The 25,136-nt window shown below is 44.4% G+C and overlaps 1 protein-coding gene and 1 long non-coding RNA gene across 2 annotated transcripts; both read left to right on the top strand.

Annotated features, from left to right (window-relative positions):
- The first annotated feature begins 100 nt into the window (after positions 1–100).
- On the top strand, positions 101–11,823 carry LOC121270231. Its single transcript, XR_005941499.1, has 4 exons — positions 101–1,465; positions 2,216–2,280; positions 10,800–10,900; positions 11,262–11,823. It is a non-coding gene; the product is annotated as an uncharacterized LOC121270231 (long non-coding RNA).
- A 3,063-nt stretch (positions 11,824–14,886) lies between these two features.
- Positions 14,887–18,743, top strand: LOC121270225 (gastrula zinc finger protein XlCGF8.2DB-like). Its single transcript, XM_041175538.1, has 2 exons — positions 14,887–15,169; positions 17,446–18,743. Exons 1-2 carry the CDS (start codon positions 15,160–15,162, stop codon positions 18,246–18,248), a joined length of 813 nt encoding a protein of 270 aa, XP_041031472.1. The 5' UTR covers positions 14,887–15,159; the 3' UTR covers positions 18,249–18,743.
- Positions 18,744–25,136: the final 6,393 nt, after the last annotated feature.

The raw sequence follows: 25,136 nt of genomic DNA, 5'->3' as shown, positions 1-25,136 counted from the left end.
GAGTGTTCCAGTGCACTGACTGTGGAAAGAGCTTTAACCAGTTACACGGCCTGAAAAAACATCACACCATTCACAGCGGGGAGAAACTGTACATGTTCTGTGTGTGGACAAGTTTGCAACAGATCTTCCAACCTGGAGAGACACAAAGACACCCACACCATTGAGAAACCGTGGAAATGTGGGGATTATGGGAAGGGATTCAGTTTCCCATCCCAATTGGAAACTCACCGACGCAGTCACACTGGGGAGAGACCGTTCACCTGCTCTGTGTGTGGAAAGGAATTCACTAAGTCATCCAGCCTGTGGTCACACCAGAGAGTTCACAGTCACGAGAGGCCTTTTAAATGTTTTTACTGTGGAGATTGCTTTAAAACCTCTCCTGATCTAATTAAACACCAGCTTGTTCACACTGACAAGAGACCATTCAGTTGCTCTCACTGTGAGAAGAGATTCAGACAATCATCTCACCTTATTCAACATCAGCGAGTTCACACTGGGGAAAGGATATTCACCTGCTCTGTGTGTGGGAAGCGATTCACTCAGTCATCCAATCTCCAGATACACCAACGCACTCACAGTGGGGAGAGGCCATTCACCTGCTCCGAATGTGGGAAGGGATACAATCGACCATCCAACTTGTTGAGACACCAGCGGGTTCATGTGTGACTGCAGGGATTGGATGCTGCTGTTAATCACATGCTTTGTTTATTTCTGCTGAAGGCAATAACTCTTATTACTGGGCCAGAGTTTAAAGTTCTTTGCAGGGCAGGTGCTGTGCTGGGACTGCAGCAAGTAGGAGTTTCTGGAGAATATTGAGATCCTGGACTATCATTTCTGCGGTGAGTGTCTGCAGCTCAGGAAACCTGGGCTCAGGGTTATTGAGCTGCAGACATCAGGGAGGGGGAGAGTCAGCTGGACACTTTCTTTCAGGAAGCAGTCACAGCCCCAAGTTTCTGGAGAAATTTACAGTTAGTCAATGGTCAGGATATATCAGAATATGTCAAGGAAATCAATTTTATCATCTGTGGTCTTAATTTCTCTGGGTTAAGAGGAGAGAAACTGACATCTGGACTTAGTGTGTGTCAGTCAAGGCACCTTTCCCTTCTTTAAGACGCTGGAACATTGATTCTGACGTTATCAGTGAAATTAACTGATCTGAGACATTGAAAGGATTCTCGTTACAGCACATCAGGGATTTCAACCTAATTTCGACTTTGGGACAATCAGAATACTTGGTTACAGACAAGACATTGAAAGACTTGAAGGGATGACTCTGAAGAAGAATCATACGGACTCAAAATGTTAATTCTGTTTTTTTTACTCTCCACGGATGCTGTTAGACCTGCTGAGTTTTTCCAGCATTTTATGGTTTTATTGCCCTTGAACTGAGCCGCTTGTCACATCATAAGAAGTTAAGAGTCAACCACATTGCTGTGGGTCTGGAATCACACGTAGGCCAGATCAGGTAAGGACAGCGGGTTTCCTTCCCTAAAGGGCACTGGTGAACCAGATGGGTTTTTACAACAATGGTTTCATGGTCATCATTATTGAGATTAGCTTTTCAATTCCAGATTATTACTTGAATTCAAATTCTACTGGGATTTGAACCCTTGTCCCCCAGATCATTAGCTTGGGATTCTGGATCACTAGTTTAGTGATATTTCCACTATGCCACCATATCCCTTTCCCTGCCCCACACAAATGGATTATTAATTCATTTATTTCAAGTTTAATGAGAAAATGATTAGACCAACCCTGTATCCATTGGAAATCTATGAAGTTATTGGATTCAAACAAACCCATTCGCTCCTCCTCAGCTCCACAGTGAGTGAGACAGGGAAAAGCAGAAAAGCAGCAATATTCCGGCCCCGCACTCTCCAGTCGCTCGCTGCCAGCAGAAAGAGGCGGCTGCAGCTTCAATCAGTGGGTTACTGCCCATCCCTGGGATGCAAGACACTCCAACCCAGGCTAAACCTCCTAATACAACCGAGCACCGGCTCAGGAAAATACAGAAAGATTGTATCCCGGTCACTGAACCTCCAAGCAGCATTTACAGAATACCCGAGTTAGTGTGTCACAAATAAAAACAACTTTCTAAATATTTTCACTGCAAAATTCCTTCCTTTTATTTAAAAGTTGACTGTTGTGAATATGAAAATGAGCACCATGGGATTTGTGTTACCGACTGACTTGTTTTCCATTGTTTGCCTGACAGGTTTGCAACTCAATTTGTGTTGGAGATTGAAGAGAATCTGATCTCAAAATAAGGTCACAAAGCAGGTAAATATTAAATCCAGGAACAAATCCTGAGGAAAATGGGTCACAGTGTTTGGAAGGAGGTGCAACTAAGAAAGGGAAGCTGTGAATGATTGAATGGAAAACATCAGTCCCTTGAGCTTCTGGCTAGCACAGTCAGTAGTGCATGAGGCCTGTAATCTCAGGTTTGTGGGTTCAAGACCCACTTTGGGTGCTGTTGCTTTTTTTTAATACTTTGCTGCTTTCATAGGTGAACCTCAGCTCTCCATTCCTCCACTGTATCACTGTGCTCCAACTGAGTCTTAGACATAAGACATAGGAGCAGAAATTAGGCCATTCGGCTCATCGAGTCTGCTCCGCGATTCAATCATGGCTGATAAGTTTCTCAGCCCCATTCTCCCGCCTTCTCCCCGTAACCTTTGATCCCCTTATCAGTCAAGAAGCTATCTATGTCGGTCTTAAATACACTCAATGATCTGGCCTCCACAGCCTTCTGTGGCAATGAATTCCATAGATTCACCAATTCTGGCTAAAGATGTTTCTCCTCATCTCTGTTCTAAAAGGTCTTCCCTTTACTCTGAGGCTGTGCCCTCCTGTCCATTCTCTCGTACTAATGGAAACATCTTCCCCATGTCCATTCTATCTAGGCCTTTCAGTATTCTGTAAGTTTCAATCAGATCCCCCCTCATCCTTCTAAACTCCATCGAGTATAGACCCAGAGTTCTCAAACGTTCCTCATATGTTAAGCCTTTCATTCCTGGGATCATTCTCGTGAACCTCCTCTGGACGCTCTCCAGGGCCAGAACATCCTTCCTGAGATACAGGGCCCAAAATTGCTCACAATATTCTAAATGTGGTCTGACCAGAGCGTTATAAAGCCTCAGCAACACATCCCTGCTTTTATATTCTAGTCCTCTCGAAATAACTACCAACATTGCATTTGCCTTCCTAACTACCGACTCAACCTGCAAGTTAACCTTAAGACAATCCTGGACTAGGACTCCCAAGTCCCTTTGCACTCCAGATTTCTTTCTCCATCATGCTTTGTCTTTATCACAGTTGCTGGTTTATGAAAGCAAACTTCCTCCACTTCATTGGAAATGTGAGAGACCAGTTTGTAGCTGCGGCCTAATGTACAATGAATGATGACACTTCAAAAGTGGCAAGTTTCACTCAAGCCCCTGGACCAACAAAACTGCTCAGAGTCACCGAATGAGAATGGTCACTCCCTGGGTGCCCAATAGCAGCGGACCCATGTCAAGAATGATCTGATTCATAAGATTAAGGGAGAGAAATTAGCGAACTCCCACTCAACCTTATTCACATCAAGAACAGTTGGGAAGAGGAAGCATTTCATAGGCTGGGCTTTATTTTCTTTGGAAAGCTGCTGGAATGGTTTGGCTGGCGATGTCACTAGTTCTTCAGAGCTTTGATCTGATACGTTGGTTGTGAGATCGCTTAGCTCTGGCTATCATAGGCTGCTTCCACTGTTTGGCAAGCAGCCCTGTGTTGTAGGTTCACCAGGTTGACATTCCGATATGGCTTGTGCTGCTCCTGACCTGCTGCCCTGCACTCTTCATTGACCGAGGCTTGATCGCCTGGTTTGATGTAATTGTGGAGTGAGGGATATGCTGGGCCATGAGTTTACAGACTGTGGTTGAATACAATTCTGCTGCTGCTGATGGCTCGCACTGCCTCATGGGTTCCCATTCTTGAGTTGCTAGATCTCTTCTGAATCTATCCCAGTTAGCACAGTGGCAGTGCCCACAACACGATGGAGGAATCATCAGTGTGAAGGTGGGACACTGACTCCACAAGAGCCTTGTGGGGTCACTCCTATCAATACTATCATGCACAGATACATTTGTGACAGGTAGAATGTTGAGAATGAGTTCAAGGATTTTCCCTCTTGTTGGTTCCCTTACCAGTTGCCACAGCCCCAGTCTGACAGAGCTGGAGGCAGCAGGCTATTAAACCCTGGAGGAACTGCCAGACCCAGGTGTAAATTGGTGTTCTTCCACTGCATGGCGTGTTGCTGTTTTGAAACACCATCAAATTACAGTTGTATACTGAGGACGAGGAAAGGCTATGATAGAGGAATCCATACAGACATTCCTCTTTCGCCCCCCTCCAATTTCACATTGACACATCTTACTTCTCCTTCCCTCTAATTTCATGCTATCACTTTCCTGCTCTCACCATGGTTCCAGCTCCTGCCATTTCAGTGCCTCCACCATTACTTATTGCCTTGTTGATGTGTTGAAGTGACTGAGTGCTTTTGCATATTATGGGAAGGAATTCCTGGACACAGTGTGGAGCTGTGTTTAATCACTTGATACAACAACAACAGGATGCAGATGTGAGGAGCTTCAAGTGGCAGGGAGAGGCCAGGAGCTGTGCTGAGGGGGCTGGGGGATGATGGGGAGTGGGAGTTCTTGTTGCTGTCGAGGACCAACCGGCAAATGTGCTTCATCTATGTGGACTCGACACCCATGCTCATGGCCATGAACTTTGGGACAATTTTTGCGCTTGCTTGTTCTCGATAAAAAAACATTTTCCCATCTCAACCTAATGTGATGGTTAATTTTTCAGATGGGACTCCCTAAGAAGGAATACATCTTGCGTGAATTGTACTCAATAATCATTCCCCACCCCCCACCCCCCACCCCCAAATAGTGTTAAATATCAGGCTGCATGACATATTTCACATCATTACAAGCTTTTGTAACAAAATCTGAATAGTTGAGTGGACACAGATGGGAAGTGGATTATGAAAAAGGGTATTGAAGACAACAGTGATTGAAAACAGAAGTGACAAATAACAATGGGGTCAGATGAATGCTGGAGCTGTAGAAAAAAAATTGAGAAACAAGAAACACTGGTTATTAAAGCTTTTGAATAAATTAGTCTGGTAGACAATCAGCTTCAAGACATTTGATTAAAGTAAATGTATGTGATAGAACAAATATGAAATGCACAGCTATTCCCTGTGTGTTATATTCACAGCAGATCTACCAAAGCACAGATCATACTGAGCCAGATTATCTGCTGTTTTACAACCATAGGAATGTTATACAATGTGATGATCCATTTAACAGAGCCACAGATTTGTGTTGCTAAGATGTGTGTGTTTCCATTTTTATTGTATGCAAATTGTATTTTTGTCTTTAATTTGGTCCCAAAAACACTGCTACAATTTCACCCAAGTTAAGCATCTTGGGATGTTTTGTTAAAGTAAAGGTGTTATATAAATGCAGATTTTTGTTGTTGTTGACTGAGGAGTGATTCCATTGCCATTTGAGATGGAAACTCTTGTGTAGTCGCACCAGGGGGAGGATTTTCAGAGCTGACAGGACACAGCAGCATAGCCACATTGTGACAGACCATTCAGATAATTTACATGTGTGAAAGGATTGACTGAATTTTCCCACCGGTAGAGAGAGGCTTTTTAAATGTTGTGTTTGTGGGCAGCAATTCAGTTGTTCTTCCCGCCTGCTGGGGCACTAGTAAGTTCATATGTGACTGTAGGGGTTGGATTCTGCTGTTATTGCTGCTCTTTGGAGATTCTCTATTTTCCACTAAATCACATTCTCCTTCCTTCTGCTGGATAATGGAGGGTCCGCACAGTTAGGTTTCAGAATCACAGAATCACACAGTGCAGAAGAGGCCCTTCGGCCCATCGAGTCTGCACCGACACATGAGAAACACCTGACCTCCCTACCTAATCCCATTTACCAGCACATGGCCCATAGTCTTGAATGTTATGATGTGCCAAGTGCTCATCCAGGTACTTTTTAAAGGATGTGAGGCAACCTCCACCACCCTCCCAGGCAGTGCATTCCTCTGGGTAAAAAAGTTTTTCCTCACATCCCCTCTAAACCTCCTGCCCCTCACCTTGAACTTATGCCCCCTTGTGACTGACCCTTCAACTAAGGGGAACAGCTGCTCCCTATCCACCCTGTACATGTCCCTCATAATCTTGTACAACTTGATCAGGTCACCCCTCAGTCTTCTCTGCTCCAACAAAAACAACCCAAGTCTATCCAACCTCTCTTCATAACTTAAATGTTTCATCCCAGGGCAACATCCTGGTGAATCTCCTCTGCACTCCTCCAGTGCAATCACAACCTTCCTATAATGTGGCGACCAAAACTGCACACAGTCCTCCAGCTGTGGCCTCACCAAGGTTCTCTACAACTCCAACATGATCTCCCTACTTTTGTAACCTATGCCTCGATTGATAAAGGCAAGTATCCCAAATGCCTTTTTCACCACCCCACTAACATGCCTCTTCGCCTTCGTAGATCTATGGACACAAACGCCAAGGTCCCTTTGTTCTTCAGAACTTCCAATGTCATGCTGTTCATTGAATACTTCCTTGTCAAATTACTCCTTCCATAGTGTATCGCCTCACACTTTTCAGGGTTACATTCCATCTGCCACTTATCTACCCATTTGACCATCCTGTCTATTTCTTCCTATAGCCCAAGACACTCAACCTCACTGTTAACCACCCGGCCAATCTTTGTGTCATCCGCAATCTTACTAATCCTACCCCCTACATAGTCATCTATGTCATTTATATAAATGACAAATAATAGGGGACCAAGCACAGATCCCTGTGGTACGCCACTGGACACTGGCTTCCAGTCACTAAAGCATCCTTCTGTCATCACCCTCTACCTCCTACAAGCCAAAACCTTGTCAAAGGCTTTGCTGAAATCCATATAAACTACATCAACTGCACTACCCTGATCTGCACACCTGGTCACCTTTTCAAAAAATTCAATCAAATTTGTTAGGTATGACCTCCCTCTGACAAGGTTTTGTTGACTATCCTTGATCAAACCTTGCCTCTCCAAGTGGAGATAGATTCTCTCCTTCAGAATTTTCTCCAATAGTTTCAATATAACTATATAATTTGTTTCCTAAGTTTATTATTTGATCCTCCGGCCCCGGTCTCCGTACCACACCAGGAAAACAAATCGCGATACAATAATGGCGAGGCCTTCACCCATGATTCCCCACGGTGGGGAATATCCTTTATCGACATCACAGGAAAGAATTGCGCAGGCGCAGTGGAGAAAAGCATTGGAGCATGCGCAGAGCGGGTAATGGCGATGGAGAGTCGGTTATTTGTCGGATCCGGAACGGTAAGGGAAAAATAGGGGGACAGAAGAAGCGATGGATCCAGTGTGTAGGCGTAAAGGTTTCGTAAACATGTTGCGTAATCCGCAAAACCCCGAAAAAGAACCTAGCGTTCTCACTTTTGCAGCAGTTTTCTTCCGATTGCAGCCCCTTTGGTAACGGTCGCCGTCTTTATTGTGGGCAAGGCATGCGCGATCGCCATCTTTATTACGGGCATTTTTTGAAATGTTCCCAATGACAATTGTCCATCAAGCTGCTTCACACTTTGAATTACAATGTGTAATTGATGAGGGAAATCAACTATATATGTCCAAGGCAGTGACAATAATTATGCCTTTAGCATAATAAAATTTTCCAAGGCATTTCACAGAAATATTACAAAGTAACATTTGACACTGAGCCATATTAGGGCAGGTGACCAAAAGCTTTGTCAAAGAGGTAGGTTTTAAGGAGTATTTTAAAGAAGAAGAATGAGGCGTAAAGCTGTGGCCTGGGCAACTGAAAGAACAGTCACTGATGGTGGAGCGATTAATATTGGGAATGCTCAAGTGGCTAGAATTAGATCAGTGCAGAGAACCTGGCGAGGGGGCGGCGAGGACAGTGGCTGGAGGAGAAAACAAAGATCGGGATCATAACAACCATGGAGGAAAACATGAGAATTTTAAAGTTTTGGTGCTTTTAAAATGAGAGCCTTTGTCGGTCAGTGAGCACAGGGGTGATGTGTGAACAAGACTGAGTGTGAGTAAACACACGGATAGCAGGGTTTTGGACGACCTCAAGATTCTGGGGGTGGGAGGATGGAGTTGAATGTTGGAGGCCGGTTGGGTATGCATTAGGATAATTTAGACTACAGTTAACAAATGAATGGATGATGCTTTCAACAGCAGATAAACTGAGACTAGGGCAGAGTCGGGTGATGTTACTGAGTTGGAAATAGGTGGTTTTCGTGTTGATGTGGATATGTGGCTGTAAGCTCATCGTGCAATTGTGAACAGTGTGATTCAGCCTCAGGCAGTTGCCAAGGAGAGGGAGCGAGTCAGTGGTTAGGGAGTGGAATTTGTAGTAGGCACTAAAGTCAATAATGTGAGCATTGGTGGCTCAGCCAGCATTTATTGCCTATCCCTAATTGACCTTGAGAAGGTGGTGGTGAGCTGCCTTCTTGAACCACTGCAGTCCATATGGTGTAACACCCACAGTGCTGTTAGGAAAGGAGTTCCAGGATTTTGACCCAGGAATATTTAAGTGGAGGAGATTTCTGCTCATCCAGTGCTGGATGTCAGACAAATCTGCACAGTGTGTGACTCAGATTTTTTAAAATTCATTTATGGAAGTTGCAGGCTGGGCCAGCATTTATTGCCCATCTCTAATTGCCCTTGAGAAAGTGGGAGTGAGCCATCTCCTTGAACCGCTGCAGTCCATGGAGGGAAGCTTGGAGGTGATGGTGTTGACATACACCTCTCCCCTCATCCTTTTAGTTAGTGGAGGTTGAGGATTTGGGAGATTCTGTCAAAGTTCTAGTCGAGCTGTAGATATATAAAATCTCTCTCTTTCACTCTCTGCCTCCCCTTTGTTTCAGTGGCAGGTTTCCTTCCCTGAAGGACATTAGTGAACCAGTTGGGTTGTTATGACAATCCAGCAGCTTTCATGGTCACTTTTGCTAGTGTCAGCTCCACAAATTACCAGATTCATTTATCTCAATTTCACAACTTGCCTTTGTGTTTTTGTGGGTTCTCTCTCACTCCCTTTTTTTCTGTTTTAAATCAACTTCACAGAGTGTTAGAGGGGGAGGATTTGCAGTTGGGAAACTCAAAGCAAATATCACATCAGGATCTGATGGAGCCGCTCAATTTATCGTAACCTGAATGTCATCAGATTTTGGACATGGAAGGAAAAAGCCCCATTTACAGTGGGGAGAAACAGTGGAAATGTGGGGAATGTGAGGAGAGGTTCAGTTACCCGTCTGAGCTGGAAGCTCATCGACACATTCACACTGGGGAGAGGCCGTTCACCTGCTCTGAATTCGGAAAGGGATTCACTCGGCGATCTGACCTGCTGACACACCAGCGGGTTCACATTGGGGAGAGACCTTTCAAATGTCCAGACTGTGGGAAATATTACAGAAGTTCTGGGGACCTGATGTACCATCAGTGTGTTCACACTGATGAGAGACCATTCAGGTGCTCTCACTGCGGTACTGGGTTCAGGGGATCATTTCAACTCATTGTACACCAACGAATTCAATGGTGAGAGACTGTTCACCTGCTATGTGTGTGGGAAGGGATTCACTCCATTTTCTCAGGTGCTGAGACATGAGAGAGTTCATACTGGGGAGAGACCTTTTAAATGTCCAGACTGTGAGAAGTCCTATAAAAGCTCTGGGGAACTGATGTCCCATCAACGTGTTCACACTGAGAGACTATTCAGGTGCTCTCACTGCAGGACCGGGTTCATTCGATCATCTGAACTAACCATACATCAGTGGATTCACACTGGTGAGAGGCCATTCAGGTGCTCCTACTGCGGGACTGAGTTCAAGCACTCATCTCAACTCACTTTGTCTATCTCATGTAAACCTGTCATAAACTTGTACCTCTCCATAAATCTCCCCTCAATCTCGTTTGCTCCAAGGAGAACAATCCCAGTTTCTCCAATCTAATATTGCAACTTAAATTCCTCATCCCTGGAACCATCCTTGTAAACCTCCTCTGCCCCCTCCCAAGGACCCTCACATCCTTCATAATGTGTGGTGATCACTAGCTTGCACAGACCCAGATGTCCTGTATTTATGTCTGTGATGTCATCACGCACTGACAATTGCGCGGTGACATCACCCCGCTCCCCGGGTATTTCCTCAACTGGGAGATTTTTTTCTGACTCCAGTGCTTCTGATATCTTTCCAGCTGCAGGCTCCAGCAGGAGATTTTAATCTTGACAACTTGTCGGCTTAGTTAACCATTCATCTAGAATTTAGAGCTTTTAGTGCTATGCTGTGTTGTCTGTAAGGGGTTCCATGGCTCTTGGACTGGTGGATCTAATCCATGTCCTTCCACTTCCCTGTTTCACCTCTGCCCTCCCTGATCACCTCTTTGCTGTTGTCTAACTTCCTCTGTCCCTGGGTGTATTTGAGCTGTGTTTGGTATTTTACTGTTACTTCTGCAACCGTGTCTAAATGAGGTTTCCACCATTGTTCATCCCTCGACCTTGTGCTGCTGACTTACCAGTTTTATCTTCCTACAGCATCTTACAGTCAGGAATTGTTTTTTCGGTGCTATTGTACATTTCTCTCATGTTTCAGAACTTGTATTAACCATCAAATTCTGCATCATTGTAATTCCGTGTAATTTATTTTGCACAACCTGAAATGTTAACCTTGTTTCTCTCTTCATACATTCCAGCAGATATTGCCAATCCCCAGTTACCTGTGGAGAAGATGATGTTTGACCTTCTTGAATCGCTGCAGTCCGTGTGGTGGAAGGTGCTCCCACAATGCTCTTAGGTAAGGAGTTACAGGTTATTCACCAGTGATGATGAAGGAGTGGTGATATATATCCAAGTCAATGACAAAAGTGTGATATAAATACAAATTAATGTAATACTTGTTTTAATCTTTCAAACTCGATATAAGAATACCCAGGCTGTTTTCTCATATTCCTAAATTTCTGCCTGTATGCCTCAGGAACCAACTCATATGCACTCAAAATAGTCTTTTAGTCAAGCTGCATAAATATAAAATCTCTTTCCTTTACCCTCTGTTTTCTTTATTTCTCTCTCTCTCTCTTTTCATTCAGTTCTATTTCCCAACCTGCCATTGTGTTTTTGTGGGTTCCCTCTCACTTCCTTTTTCTGTTTTAAATCAGTTTCACAGGATATTAGAAGGGGAGGATTTGCAGTCAGAGAACAGCATCTGAAGGAGTTGCCCAATACATTGTAGCCTGAATAGCACAACATTTTGAACATGGAAGGAAAAAGCACTGTTCAAATTGGAGAGAAACTGTGGAAATGTGGGGACTGTGAGGAGAGATTCAGTTACTCATGTCAGCGAGAAACTCATCGACGCATTCACACTGGGGAAAGACCGTTCACCTGCTCCGTGTGTGGGAAGGGATTCTCTCGATCATCCCAGCTGATTACACACCAGCGAATTCACACCGGGGAGAAACCATTCACCTGCTTCGAGTGTGGGAAGGGATTCACTCAGTTATCCAACCTGCTGAGGCACCAGCGAGTTCACACTGGGGAGAGACCTTTTAAATGCCCAGATTGTGGGAAATGCTCTAAAAGTTCATGGGAACTGCTGCTCCATCAACGTGTTCACACTGACAAGAGACCATTTAGGTGCTCTCACTGTGGGACTGGGTTCAAGCGATCATCTCACCTCACTGTACACCAGCGAGTTCACACTGGTGAGAAACCGTTCACCTGCTACATGTGTGGGAAGGGATTTACTTGTTCAGCCAGCCTGCTGAGACACCAGCGAGTTCACATGGGAGAGAGACCTTTCACCTGCTACACATGTGGGAAGGGATTCACACAGTTATCCCATGTGCTGACACACCAGCGAGTTCACACTGGAGAGAGACCTTTCACCTGCTACATGTGTGGGAAGGGATTCACTCAGTTATCCCACGTGCTGACACACCAGCGAGTTCACACTGATGAGAGACCTTTTAAATGCCCAGACTGAGGGAAGTGCTTTAAATGTTCCAGGGACCTGATGTCCCATCAACGTGTTCACACAGACAAGACACCGTTCAGGTGTGCTCACTGCAGGCCTGGGTTCAAGTGATCATCTCAACTCAATGTGCACCAGCGAGGTCACACTGAGAGAGGCCATTCACCTGCTACTTGTGTGGGAAAGGATTCGCTCAGTTATCCCACGTGCTGAGATACAAGAGAGCTCACACTGGGAGAGGCCATTCACCTGCTCCGAGTCTACGAAGACATTCACTCGGTCATGGACTCTGCTGAGTCACCATCAAGTTTACAAGTAACGACAGTAATTGGATTTTTCTGGTAATCACATCCAGGACTGAACCATGTTCATTGGGGTCTGTTTCTACTGATAATAAACTCTAGGCCTGTTATAGGTGTTAATGTTCTGGATATAATAAAAATAAATCAGCTTGGTGTTAAATACAGTGTGCCGAGTCTTCTTAATATCTGTAACACAGGTTAAGTGCACTCCCTCTCCCGTCTCCTCTGTACTCACCTCCAACCCACCAAGGCTCCTTAGACAACATCTTCCAAACCCACGACCACAACCACCTAGAAGGACAAGGGCAGCACACACCAATGACCACTCCATCCTCCTCCAATGCATCTCCATTGGTGTCCAGCTGGGTGGGACTGCACGGTCCTGATTCATTTCTTATCGACTTGTAGCCAGAGAATCTCCTGCAGTAGCTGTAATTATTTGAGTTACACTGTTACAAAGTCACTCGAGAGGTGATCAGGTATCACTGCCCTTTGATATATAAATGTTCCATTATCACGCTCACAGCAACTGTATTTTACAGACAAGTCCTTACCACACCAGCCTTCCTGGATAGATCAACAGAGAAATGCGAAGACGTTACAGTCCACCAGCCAAAATCATAGTGGTAAACACATTTGATAATTCCCATTAAAATATATAGCACAGCAGAACAACTGTGCATTGGCCTGTTACAAACTTATTGAAACAGATTCATTGCCACCTCCTCCCTTTCCACATTCCAGGTCCCCAAACACACTTCCCCAGTGACACAGTAATTTACTTGTACTATTTACAATTTAGTATTCTGTATTCACTGCTCACGATGTGGTCTCTACACTGTGGAGACTAAATCCAGATTGGGTGACTGCTTCATGTAAAATCACCATTCACTTTGCAAGTGTGATCCTGAGCTTCTTCTCATTTACTATTTTAATTCTCAGCCTCACTTCAAGTCTGACCTCCTAGTCCTCAGCCTCCTGTACTGCCGCATGAAGCCCAACAGAAGCTCGAGGAACAGCAGCTCGTCTTTGATTAGTCACTTTACAACCTTCCAGACTCAACGTTAATTTTAATAATTTCATATCATAATCATCACTCCCATTTTTAGGGTAGTAGATGCTGGTAATGGCTCTGTTGTTACCATTTATCCCTCCTCTGAACCTGTCTTATTTGTTTACTTGTCCCATTAGTTTCTTTAATTGTCTGGTCACCCAATGTTGCCTTGCACCATTGTACCCTTTATCTTTTACTCTCTCCAGCCTTCCATCCTGTCACAAGACCGTTTGTTGTTTCCTTCTGTCTGCCCATGTTTTCTCTGACTCTGGACTTGTTTATAAACTGTCAAATCTGGGAAATTTTCCAGTTTGGATAAAAGTTCAGCGACGTGAAACATTCACTGTGAATGATGCTGTTTGACCTGCTGAGTGTTTCCAACATTTTCTGTTTTGAGGTCGGATTTGCAGCATCTGCCGTATCTTATTTTTGGGGTCAGAGTGGATCAGTTTTCCCTCACTCATCGTTACCAGTTTAAAGGTGAAGAAGGAGCTTTTAAAGAATGAGACAACAGTAACTGTCACCCTGTTCGACATGAAACTAAACTCACTGTTAATTCCTCGTCAGTAACAATTATAAACACAAAACTTCCAGCCGGGATTGAACCGGGGACTTTCTCGTGTAAAGTAAACGTGATAATCACTGCACTGGGGAAATGAGTGTGAATCCGCCCCCCGGACAGAGGGGAACTGACCATCCATCTCTCGCTCTAATTCCCGAACAGAAAATGCTGCCAAGAATCAGCAAGTCAGGCTGAGTCTGTGGCCGCCCTCACCGTTTGAAACCGTCACAATGCCCGGGTGATTGACGGCAGCTCCGGACCAATAGGAAGAGGGGGCGGGACTGGAGGACCGAGTGTCGGGTCTAGTCCTCCAACCAATCAGAGTGAATACGGGGGCGGGACCGGGCTGTGACTGAAACATGCGCAGTGCGGGTAATGGCGATGGAGAGACGGGTCCACAATGGGTAAAGGGGGAGATGGCGGGGCGCAGGGAGCGATGGATCCGGCGGGTGGACGGGGAGGCTCCGGAAACATGTTGTGTAAACCGCAAACCCCGGAAATAAACTGACCGGTCCCCCTCCCCCGTTTGCACCAAGCGGGGCTGCAACTCCCAGATCAAAGAGTTGACGTTTCGAGTCCTCTTGACCCTTCGACAGAACTTGAGTTCGAGTCCAAGAAAGAGTTGAAATATAAGCTGGTTTAAGGTGTGTGTGTGGGGGGCGGAGAGGTCTCTCTATTTCTCCGCCCCCCACACACACACCTTAAACCAGCTTATATTTCAACTCTTTCTTGGAGTCGAACTCAAGTTCTGTCGAAGGGTCATGAGGACTCGAAACGTCAACTCTTTTATTCTCCGCCGATGCTGCTAGACCTGCTGAGTTTTTCCAGGTAATTCTGTTTTTGTTTTGGATTTCCAGCATCCGCAGTTTTTTTGTTTTTATCTCAATGAAGAGCCGGTTTGTATCAGGCTGGGCATTGGTTCCAGAGGTTGGTCCCTGGTCTCCAGTGTCGGTTCTTTATCATTGAATGGTTATAATACAGACAGAGGCCATTCAGCCCGTCCTGTCTGTGCAGGCTTTTTTCAAGCGCAAATCAGCTAGTCCCACTCCCCTGCCCAGGACCACAAGACCAGCAGCAGATATTACCCATCCCCAGTTACCTGTGGAGAAGATAATGTTTGACCTTCTTGAACCGCTGCAGTCCGTGTGGTGAAGGCGCTCACACAATGATGTTAGGTAAGGAGTTACAGTGATGATGAAGGAACGGCGATATATGTCCAAATCAACAACAATGTGTGTTTATATAGCACATTTCATGTAATAGACCTTTCCAGGTTTAACAGATGTGCTAAAAAGCAACATTTGACACAGAATCATGTAAAGAGGTAAGAGGGCAGATGGCCAAAAGTTTGATCAAAGATGTAGTTTTTAAGGAGAATCTTGAATGAGGAAAGAAAGAAAGAGAGCAGAGATTTTTATGGAGGAAATTCCAGTGCTTATGGCCTTTGAGCTCAGATGTGGATAATAAGGATGAAGCGATTAAAATCAGGAATGCTCAGGAAGCCGGAATGAGCAGAGTGCAGAGACCTGGGTGGATTGCGAGGCTGGAGGAGATTACAGAGATAGGAAGGGGTGAGACCATGGAGGGACTTGAAAACAAGGATGAGAAATTTAAAATGTTGGTGCTTCTTAAACAGGAACTTTCATAGGTCAGTGAGCACAGGGGTGATGGGTGAATAAGACAGGGTGCGAGTAATTATACAGGCAGCAGAGTTTTGGATGACCTAAAGATTATAGGGAGGTTGAATGTGGGAGACCGGCCGGAAGTGCGTTAGGAAGGAACATAAGAAATAAGAGCAGCAATAGGCCATTCATGCCCTTCGAGCCCTTCTGCTATTCAATGAGATCACGGCTGATCTTCTACTTCAACACCATTTTCTGGCACTATCCCCTTATCCTCAATGTTTTTTATATGTAGTAATCTATTGATCTCAGTATTGAACATTCTCAACAACTGAGCCTCCACAGCCCTGTGGGGCAGAAAATTCCAAAGATTCACCATCCTCTGAGTGAAGAAATTCCTCCTCACCTCAGTTCCAAATAGCCTGCCCTTTATTCTGAGACTGTGTTCCCTGAATCTAGAACCTCCAGCCAGAGTTAAGCCTAGAAATAACAAAGGAATGGATGACAGTTTCAGATAAGCTCAGACTAGAGTGGAGTCGGGTGATGTTACTGAGGTGGAAACAGGTGGTCTTGGTAATGATCTGGATATGTGGTTGGAAGCTCATCTTGGGGTGAAATATTTCACCACGGCTTTGAACAGTCTGTTTCATCCTCAGAGAGTTGTCAGGGAGAGGGATGGAGCCATTGGCTAGGGAGTGGAGTTTGTATTGGGGACTGAAGACAATGACTTTCATCTTCCCAATATTTGAATGAAGGAACTTTCTGCTCATCCAGTCCTGGATATCAGACAAGTCAGAACAGTGTGAGTGTTGGAGGTGATGGTGTTCACATACACCTGCTATGCTGGTCCTTCTAGATGGTGGGGGCTGAGGGTTTGGGAGATTCTATCAAATTGTGGTTCAGTAGTCAGTCTCTAAAATGCCTCCGTCTCTCCTGTGTCCTTCTATTTCTCTCATTCTTTCTCTATCCCATTTCTCTCATTCTTTCTCTCTGTGTCTCTCCCACTTCTCTCTCTCTTTTTCTCTTGTCACATAGAATTCTCCATCCCGGAGGGCTCTGGATGCTCCATCTTTAAATATATTTAAGGCTGAGATGGAGAGATTTTTGGTCTCTTAGGCATTCGAGGGAAATGGGGAGCGTGTGGGAAAGTGGTGTTAAAGACCAAGATCAACCACAATCATGTTGAATGGCGGAGCAGGCTCACTGAGGCTTATGGTCTACTCCTGCTCCTATTTCTTTTTCTTTATTCATTGGATGTGGGTGTCATTGGCTCGCCTAGCATTTATTGCCCATCCCTTGTTCAGAGGGCATTTAGGAGTCAACTGCATTGTGAGTGTGGAGTCACATGTAGGCCAGACCAGGCAAGGACAGCAGATTTCCTTCCCTAAAGGGCATTAGTGAACCAGATGGGTTTTTAATGACAAACAACAATGGTTTCATGGTCATTATTAGACTTTTAATTCCAGATTTTTATTGAATTCAAATTTCACCATCTGCAGTGGTAGCATTCAAACCCGGATCCTCAGAGCATTACCTGGGTCGCTGGATTACCAGTCCAGTGACAAAACCACTATCTCACCGCCTTCCCCTAGTGTTCTCATAGAGGCCAGAGTCTTGTGTAGCCCAGACTGGAGGCAGGTTCCCTTCCCTGAAGGACATTAATGAACCAGTTGGGTTTTTACAAAAAATCCGACAACTTTCATGGTAATTTTTTCCTAGTTCTGTCCCCAAAAATTACCAGAATCATTAAGTTCAATTTCGCAACCTGCCTTTGTGTTTCTGTGGGTTCTCTCTCAATCCCTTTTTTCTGTTTTAAATCAATTTCACAGGCAGAATTTTTCAGTCAGGAAACTCAAACCAAACATCATATCAGAATCTGAGAGAGTCGCCCAATTTATTGAAACCTGAATATCATCGGATTTTGAACATGGTAGGTAAAAGCACCGTTCACAGTGGAGAGAAACTGTGGAAATGTGGAGACTGTGATGAGGGATTCAGATTTCCATCTGACCTGGAAACTCATCGACGCAGTCACACTGGAGAAAGGCCATTCACCTGCTCCGTATGTGGGAAGGGATTCACTCAGTCATCCAGTCTGCTGAGACACCAGCGAGTTCACAGAGGTGAGAGACCATTCACCTGCTCTGACTGTGGGAAGGGATTTGCTCAGTCATCTAACCTGCTGAGACATCAGCGAGTTCACACTGGGGAGAGACCATTTACTTGCTCAGAGTGTGGGAAAGGATTCGCTCGGTCATCTGACTTGCTGACGCACCAGCGAGTTCACACTGACGAGAGACCTTTTAAATGCTCAGACTGTGGGAAGTGCTTTAAAAGTTCCCGGGACCTGATGCTCCATCAACGTGTTCACACGGATGAGAGACCATTCAGGTGCTTTCATTGTGGGTCTGCATTGAGACAGTCATCTCAACTCACTGAGCACCAGCGAGTTCACACCGGGGAGAGGCCATTCACCTGCTCTGACTGTGGGAAGGGATTCGCTCAGTCATCCAACCTGCTGACACACCAGCGAATCCACACTGGAGAGAAACCTTTCACCTGCTCTGACTGTGGGAAGGGATTCACTCAGTTATCCACCCTGCTGAATCACCAGAGTGTTCACACCTTTTAAGTGCCCAGAATGCAGAAAGTGCTATAAAAATTCCAGGGAGCTGATGTCCCATCAATGTGTTCACACTGATAAGAGACCTTTTAAATGCCTGGCCTGCGGAAACTGTTTTAAAAGTTCTGGGGAACTGATGCGCCATCAACGTATTCACACTGACGAGAGACCATTCAGGTGCTCTCACTGTGGGACTGGGTTCAAGACATCATCTGATCTCACTGTACACCAGCGAGTTCACACCGGGGAGAGGCTGTTCACCTGTCCCAACTGTGGGAAGGGATTCACTCAGTCATCCACCCTACTGACACATCAGCGAGTTCACACTGGGGAGAGACCATTCATCTGCCCCAAGTGTGGAAAGAGATTCACACAGTCATCCAACCTGATGAGACACCAGCGAATTCATAAGTAGCTAGAGTGAGTGGATTTTGCTGGTAATCACAGAGGACTGAACCGTGTTCATTGGGTCTGTTTCTACCGATGTTAATAATTTCCAACACAGTTACATGGGCGAATATTTTAGATAAAATTCAAATAAATCAGCTTTGTGTTGAATACATTGTGTTGAATCTTTCTAATATTTCTAACACAAGTTAATTACTTTTGAAGGCTTCTCCCACTCCCCGTCTCCCCCATCCTCACCTTCCAACAAGTATGAGGAGATCATGGAATTTCCTTGTCACTAATATTGAAACAATCCAATCAGCTGTCTCTGCTGTTTCCCTCCCTTATACTAGTGCACTGGGCCAAACTATCTCCAAAGTTCCTCCTTACCCGAGCCCTGAACTCACACCTTTCTCCAGTTTCTCTCCCTTCTCCCATCATGCCCTGTAGTCTATTCCAGAGCTTCTCGGCACGACCACCAATGGTGCAGTGATTGAAATGGGGGATGCACAGGGGGCCAGAATTAGAGGAGAGGGTTGTGGAGACGGAGGGTCAGTCTGTGAGTTAACCCTCAATTTGGTCACCTCTTTGTCTCCTCTGTTCCAAGGAAAACAACCCTAGCCTATCCAATCTCTCCTCATAGCTGCAATTTTCAAGCCCTTACAACATTCTTATAAATCTCCTCTGCATTCTCTCCAGAGCAATTACGTCCTTCCTGTAATGTGGTGACCAGAACAGTACACAGAATTCCAGCTGTGGCTTAAACAGCATTATATACAGCTCCATAATTACATCCCTGCTTTTGTATTCAATACCTCGCCCAACAAAGGAAAGCATTCCATATGCTTTCTTCACCACCTTGTCCACCTGTCCTGCCACCTTCAAGGCCCTGTGGACATACACTCCAAGGTCTCTCACTTCCTCAACGGCAATCTGATAATGACCAGAGATGATCTGTTTTTAGTGAGATTGGTTGGGAGTAAAATATTGGCCAGGACACCGGGAAGAACTCCCTGCTATAATTAGCCATGATCTAGTTGAATGGCAGAGAAAGCTAAAGGGGCTGAATGGCCTACTCCTGCTCCTCTTTTCCTATTTTACATCACCTGAGAGGTTGGATAGGCCCTCAGTTTAGCGCCTTAATATCTCTTTATGTGGCCTGTGGTCATCGCTCCTGTGAAACGTACAAACATACAAATTAGGAGTTGGAGTAGGCCATTGGGCCTCTTGAGCCTGTTCCGCCATTTGATAAAATCAGAGTTGATCTGATTGTAGCCTTAACTCTACTTTCTTGCTGACACGTGATACTGCTTGCTGTCCTTGTCAATCAAGAATCTGTCCAATTCATCCTTAAAAATATTCAATAACCCAATCTCCATTGCTCTCTGGGCAAGAGAGCTGCAGAGACTAACAACCCTCTGAGAAAAAACTCTCCTTGTTTCCTTAAATGGAAAACCCTTATTTTTAAACTGTGCCCCTAGTTCTTGTCATAGACTCTCTCCCATAAGGGGAAACATCCTTTCAGTATCCACTCCATTCAATCCCCTCAGGATGTGATATGTTTCAATAAGACCTCTGATTGTCCTCAAGCCAAAGAATACAGGTACAACCTATCCAACTTTTCCTTATAAGACAAAAACTTCATCCCAGGAATCAGTCCAGTGCACCTCCTCTGAACTTCTCTGAATACAATTATATTCTTTCTTTAGCAAGGAGACCAAAACTGTAAACTGTACTCCTGATGTGGTCTCACCAACATCCTGTAAACTGCAGCAAAACATCCCTACTTTTCGATTCCATTCCCCTTGAATAAATGACAACATTCCATTTGTCTTCCTAACCACTAGCTGTACCTGCATACTGACTTTGTGATTCATATACGAGGACACCCAGATCCCACTGTACTGTGGAGTTCTGAAATCTCTCTCCATTTAAATAATATGCTGCTTTTCTATTCTTCCTGCCAAAGTGGACAAGTTCACATTTTCCCACATTGTACTCCATCTGCCAATTTTTTGTCTGCTCACTTAACCTATCTACATCCCTTTGCAGACTCCTTATGTCCTCTTCATAACTACTTTCCTACCTATGTCATCAGCAAATTTAGCAACCAAACATTCAGTCCCTTCGTCCAAGTAATTGACATAGATTGTAAGTAGTTGAGGCCTTAACATTGATTCCTGTGATGCTCCAATAGTTACCCCTTGCCAGCCCGGAAATGACCCATTTATCCCTTCTTTCTGCTTCCTGTTAGATAACTAATCCTCTGTCCATGCTAATGTTACCCCCTCATCATGAGCTCTTATTTTGTGTAATAACCTTTGATGTGGCACCTTATCAAATGCCAGTTAGAATCCAAGTACATCACAGCTACAGGTTCCCCTTTATCCATGTTGCTTGTTACTTCCCCAAGAACTCTAATAAATTAGCCAAACACGATTTCCCTTTTACAAAACCGTGTTGACTCTGCCTGATGTAATTAAGATTTTCTAAGTGCCTTGCTATAACCTCCTTAATAATAGATCCTAGATTTTTTTCCCATGACAGATGTTAAGCAAACTGGTCTATGTTCTCCTACTTTCTGTCTCACTTCTATCTTGAATAAAGGAGTTACACTTGCTATTTTCCAATCTGATGGGACCTTTCCAGAATCAAAGGAATTTTGGAAAATTATATCAAATGCATCTAATATCTCCACAGCCACTTCTTTTAAGACCCTAGGATGAAGTCCCATCATGTACTGCGAACTTGTCAGCCTTTAGTTCTAATAGTGTTCTCAGTAGCCTTTCCCTGGTGATTTTAAGTTTCTCCCTCCATTTTACCTCTTGATTTACAAGTATTTCTAGGATGTTAGTTGTCTCTTTTGCAGTGAAGACAGACACAATATTTGTTCGACATTTGCGCTATTTCCTTATTTTCCATTATTACTTCTCCAGACTCACTCCCTAGAGGACCAGCACTCATTTTAGTTACTCTTTTCCTTTTTCAATACTTTTCTCACTAACTGTTATTATATCTCCAGCTGAATTCTTCTCAGAATCTAATTTCTCCCTCATTTTCTCAGTCATTGTTTGCTGCTTTTTAAATTTTGTATGACCTTATGACCTACTACTAATCTTCGCAGAGTTGTAAGCTGTTTTTTTCCAATTTGTTATCTTTAACTTCTTTAGTTAGCCACAGACAGCACATACTTCTCCGAGAGTCTTTCTTTCTCACTGGAATTTACCTTCGCTATGAAACATCTCCTTAAATGTCTGCCACTGTATTTCTACTGACCTACCCTTAACCTAATTTCCCAGTTCACTTTCACCAGCTCTGTCTTCATACCCTTGTAATTGCCTTTATTGAAGTTTAAAGCACTTGTCTTAGACACACTCTTGTCTCCCTCAAACCAAATGTGAAATACAATCATGTTATGTTCGCTGCTACCTAGAGGCTCCTTTACTCTGAGTTCATAAATTAATCCTCTCCTATTTATTACACATTACCAAACACCTTGGGATGGTTTTCTCTGCGTGAAAAAAGCTTTATGAACGTGACATCACAGACCATAGATGCACTGAATAAAGCTAAACTAAGTGCTGCCTGCAGGTGGGAACCGAATACACGGGAACCATCACAGAGCCTGAAGCAAAGAGCAAGAGACCCAGACAAAACCAGGATGAATGAATCCAATTGCAAAATGCCCAATGGCACGTGTGGGAATCTGTCCAGCTTCCGTAAAATAATAATACAGAGAGTGGGGAGGGAGAACTGTCAGGCTGACCTTAATATCAGGGGATATATTGTGTGTCATCTCCATCTTCTGGTGTAATTGAGACCAGACTTCAATGTAACAACTATTGAAAGGTAAACTGAATAATTGGGGAAATGTTTCTTTAAGTGACCCCAGTGGCAGGAACGATGATTTTGTCCTTCAACCTGTAAAAGTAATTTGAACCTTCCCCTATTGCGCTAGCAAACATATGCACAAGGGCCCTGGTCCCAGCTCTGCTGAAGTGCAATCCGTCCATCTTGAACAGGTGCCTCATTCCTCAGAACTGGCGTTGATGCCCCATGAATCTGAAGCCCTCCTGCAGCAATTCTTCAGCTCCACGTTAACCTGCCTTGATCTAGTACTGTGAGATACGATTCTATGATTGGCCGGCAATTGCTGCACAATCCTGAGTGTGTTTAACATCAGTCCAGCTTATAAATGGCTCATGAGGAGGCGGTGGCATAGTGTCACTGAACTGGTAATCCAGAGACCCAGGGAAATGCTCTGGGGACCCGGGTTTGAATCCCACCACGATAGATGGTGGATTTGAATTTAATAAATATCTGGAGTTAAAAAGCCATCTGGTTCACTAATGTCCTTTAAGGAGGGAAATCTGCTGTCCTTACCTGATTTGGCCTACATGTGACTCCAGATTCACAGCAATGTGGGTGACTCTTAAAAAAAATGGACTCTGAACAAGGGCATTTAGGGATGGGCAACAAATGCTGGCCTAGCCACCCACACACCATGAACAAATAAAAAAAATTATGCTTGCTAGAAGTGAGATACATTTATACGCAGGGACCCCTTCTCTACAACAAAGGAATATGTTCACACCTTGTACCTTTTTTTGAATACCCAGCACCTTGGCCAGCCAGCCTTAAAACATTCACTCACTCTACCACAGATGCATAGAGGCAGCAATGTGTACCATCTATGAGATGCACTGCAGCAACTCACCTAGGGTCCTTCCAAACCTGTGACCTCTATCATCTAGAAGGACAAGGGCAGCAGATGCATGGGAACAGCACTACCTGGAAATTCCATTTCAAGCCACACACCATACTGACTTGGAATTATGTCATGGTTCCTTCACTGTCACTGGGTCAAAATCCTGGAAATCTTTCCCTAACAGCACTAAGCATGTACCTACACCACATAGAGTGAAGCAGTTCAAGAAGGCAACTCACCAACACTTCTCAAGGGTAATTATGGATGGGCAACATATGGTGGTCTTGTCAGCGATGCTCACATACGGTGAAAGAATAAAACATTTATAGATTCAGAAAATGCTGGAAAAACTCAGCAGGTCTGGCAGCATCTATGGAGAGAGAAAAAGAAATAATGTTCCCAGCCCAAAATGACTCTTCTTCAGAACTATCAAAGGGGAATTCCTGCAGAACATGAAACATTAACCCCGTTTATCTCTGCACAGATGCTGCCAGACCTGAGTTTTTCCACCATTTTCTGCTTTTATTTCAGATTTCCAGCATTCTTGAAGGGGCCAGATGGATTGTATCTCTGGCTGTTGAAGGAAGCCAGGGAGGAAATAGCAGATGCTCTGAGGATCATTTTCCAATCCTCACCAGATATAGGCGAGTTCCCAGAGGATTGGATGGCTGTGAACATTATCCCATTATTTTAAAAGGTTGCAAGGGATAGGCCAGAAAATTATAGGCCGGTCAGTCCGACTTCGATTGTGGGAAAATTATTGGAAACAATTCTGAGAGACAGGATAAAACTGTCAGTTAGAAAGGCATGGATCGATCAAGGACAGTCAGCATGGTCTTGCAGGGGAAGAACGTGTCTTACTAACTTAATAGAATTTTTTGAGAAGGTAACAAGGAAGAATTGTTGAGGGCAGTGCAGTGGACGTTGTTTACATGGATTTCAGTAAGGTATTTGACAAGGTCCCACATGACAGACTGGTCAGGAAAGGGAGATCTCATGGGGTTTAGAGGAAAGTGGCAGGTTGGATCCAAAATTGACTCAGTGGCAGAAAACAAATGGTTAGTGGATGTTTTTGTGAATGGAAAATAGTTTCCAGTGGTGTTCCACAGGGCTCAGTGTTGGGGCCCTTGCTGTTTGTTGTACCTATTAATGATTTGTTCATAAATGTGGGAGATATGATTGGGAAATTTGCAGTTTAGATGATATCTGTCGACTCCAGAATTATGTCAATGGTTTGGTTGAGTGGGCAGAGAAGTGGCAAATGGAATTCAATCTGGAAAAGTTTGAGGTAATGCATTTGGGGAGGGAAAACAGAGCAAGACAATACTCAATAAATGGAAAGTTACTGAGACAGATTGAGGAAGTGAGAGACCCTGGAGTGTATGTCCACGGGTCCTTGAAGGTGGCAGGACAAGTGAACAAGGTGGTGAAGAAAGCATATGGAATGCTTTTTTTTATTGGATGAGGTACTGAATACAGAAGCAGGGATGTAATGACGAAATTGTATAAAATGTTGGTTAGGCCACAGCTGGAATTTTGTGTACAGTTTTGGTCACCACATTACAGGAAGGACATAATTGCTCTGGAGAGAATGCAAAGGAGATTTACTAGAATGTTGCCAGGGCTTGAAAATTGCAGCTATGAGGAGAGATTGGATAGCTAAGGTTGATTTCCTTGGAACAGAGGAGACAAAGAGGTGACCTATTTGGGGATTAGGGTCTAGATAGGCTAGAAAGGAAAGACTTGTTTCCCCTTGCTGAGGGGTCAGTTACCAGGGGGGCACAGATTTAAGGTGACATGAG

Source organism: Carcharodon carcharias, chromosome 27, assembly GCF_017639515.1.
Source record: "Carcharodon carcharias isolate sCarCar2 chromosome 27, sCarCar2.pri, whole genome shotgun sequence".
Lineage (NCBI taxonomy): Eukaryota > Metazoa > Chordata > Chondrichthyes > Lamniformes > Lamnidae > Carcharodon > Carcharodon carcharias.
This window is presented reverse-complemented; position numbering and strand designations above follow the sequence as displayed.